Source organism: Panthera uncia (assembly GCF_023721935.1).
Source record: "Panthera uncia isolate 11264 chromosome A3 unlocalized genomic scaffold, Puncia_PCG_1.0 HiC_scaffold_11, whole genome shotgun sequence".
In the NCBI taxonomy this organism is placed as follows: domain Eukaryota; kingdom Metazoa; phylum Chordata; class Mammalia; order Carnivora; family Felidae; genus Panthera; species Panthera uncia.
Window position 1 is genome coordinate 87681382 of NW_026057578.1, and position 1701 is coordinate 87683082.

Sequence of the window (1701 nt, forward strand, 5' to 3'; positions counted from 1 at the left end):
ATGTGACACCCAGGAAGCTTGAAGAAGCATTTGCCTTACTTTTTGCCCCTCTGCAATTACCTTAAAACCATGGCTGAGCTCGCGTGTTGGAAAATGAGAGGACCCAGTGGCCCTGTCACTCCAGCCCACCCCATGACATGTGCATTAGGCTATCTGAGACCAAAAGAGCTGCCAGTCAAGTCCAGCCTAAATTGCTGACCACAGACGCATGAACTAAAGAAATATGCGTTGGCGTTAGTTTATTTCATTAGTTTGTTTTAATGCAACATCTCATGGCACTAGGTAAATGAAACAGCAGCAACCCCAAAAGACTGAATGAGGGGACCACCCACCGCCAACTCCACTGGGTTCCCACATGACCGAGCAGTAAGTTTTCACTGTGCTGTCACATTGAGACTCTGGGGTTTGCTTGCTACCTCAGCAGAGCTGGCCCTCTCTGGGCTGAGCCACAAGGAACCAGATCACAGGCCCCCTCCCAGACCCTGTGCCTCAGAGGCCCCAGCAGAGGGGAGGGAGGTGGTAGACAAAGCCAACTGTAGGAATAGCGACTAGCCTCCAGATCATGGAGGAGAAGAATTGGTGCGTTTTCTGGAAGCCCATGTGCTGGTAGAGGGCCCAGGCCGAGTGCTGCACCAGGGAGGTGATGAGGATGACTTGGCTGTACCCCTGGTCCCGTGCGAACTGGAGGGCAGTCCTGACCAGGGCCTTCGCTATCCCCTGGCCTCGGTGCTCTGGGGCCACACACAGGTGAAGCAGCTGCAACTTCTCCTTCTGCAGGGTGGCAGGCAGAACGCCCATAATGCCCACCACCTGCCCCTCAGCTTCAACCACCCAGAAGCAGGAGCCAGGTTTACCCAAGTAGGTCTTGGTGATGTCAGACATATCTGTGCGCAAAGACATGGCTATAAACTTGGTCCAGGGGTATCTGGAGAGGAATCTCAGGGCAGCAAGGAGGACGAGGCTGGCTACAAGGGCCAGGACCCAGGAGCCAGAGAACAGGAAAAGGGTGAGGGGCACCCCAAGCAAGAGCACCAGGGTTCGGGGCAGCTTCAGGATGTGGCAGAAGGTGGTGGGGATGTGCTCATTCATTCCCTGGGAGAACACATCCAGGACCCGTGTGCGGTCGTTCTCCCGGTATTTGCGGATGTGATAAGGAGCCATGGAAGACTGCTGAGCCTGAATCTCAAAGTCATGAGAGAAAGAGAGAGAGCTAAGTGTCCCTGCACACCTTCCGGGCCACCCTGGGGAAAAGAGAGGAAGTCAGATGAGTGTCCCATCTCTGCCACCTCCCAGGAGTGGGGGAGACCCCTGCTCATGGGTATTTCTTTCTGCTTTTGCCCAAAAGGATGTAGGCCACAGCCACTGGGAGAAAGTGTAGGGTCAGAACGATTTGCATATGATCCTGGCTCTGTCCCTTTCTAGCTGTGTGACCTTAACATATCACCTAACTTCTCTGAACCTGTTTTTTTCATCTGTAGAACCGGATCAAGTAAAAACCTGGCTTCTGGGATTGTTTTGAAGATTTAATAAAGTAACATCAAAGCTCTGATATACAAAATACCCTCCTCTCCACCCTCTTTCCCCTTTTACTGGCTCACTTAGCTTGCTGGCACTTTGGGGCGGCACCATGCAGCAGCCAGACCATGTGTCCCCAGACCTTCGGTCCCTCTCCAGGAACCATACATTGTAGGAATCCTGTGT

At 53.2% G+C, this 1701-nt stretch overlaps 1 protein-coding gene across 1 annotated transcript; it reads right to left on the reverse strand.

Annotated features, from left to right (window-relative positions):
• Positions 1-205: 205 nt before the first annotated feature.
• NAT8 (N-acetyltransferase 8 (putative)) lies at positions 206-1444 on the reverse strand. Its single transcript, XM_049650366.1, has one exon. It carries the CDS (start codon positions 1159-1161, stop codon positions 490-492), a length of 672 nt encoding a protein of 223 aa, XP_049506323.1. The 5' UTR covers positions 1162-1444; the 3' UTR covers positions 206-489.
• Between the last annotated feature and the right edge of the window lie 257 nt (positions 1445-1701).

Bases quoted from the DNA above. Each gene is read 5' to 3' on its own strand.
- NAT8 (XM_049650366.1), bottom strand. From the start codon at position 1,161: ATGGCTCCTTATCACATCCGCAAATACCGGGAGAACGACCGCACACGG.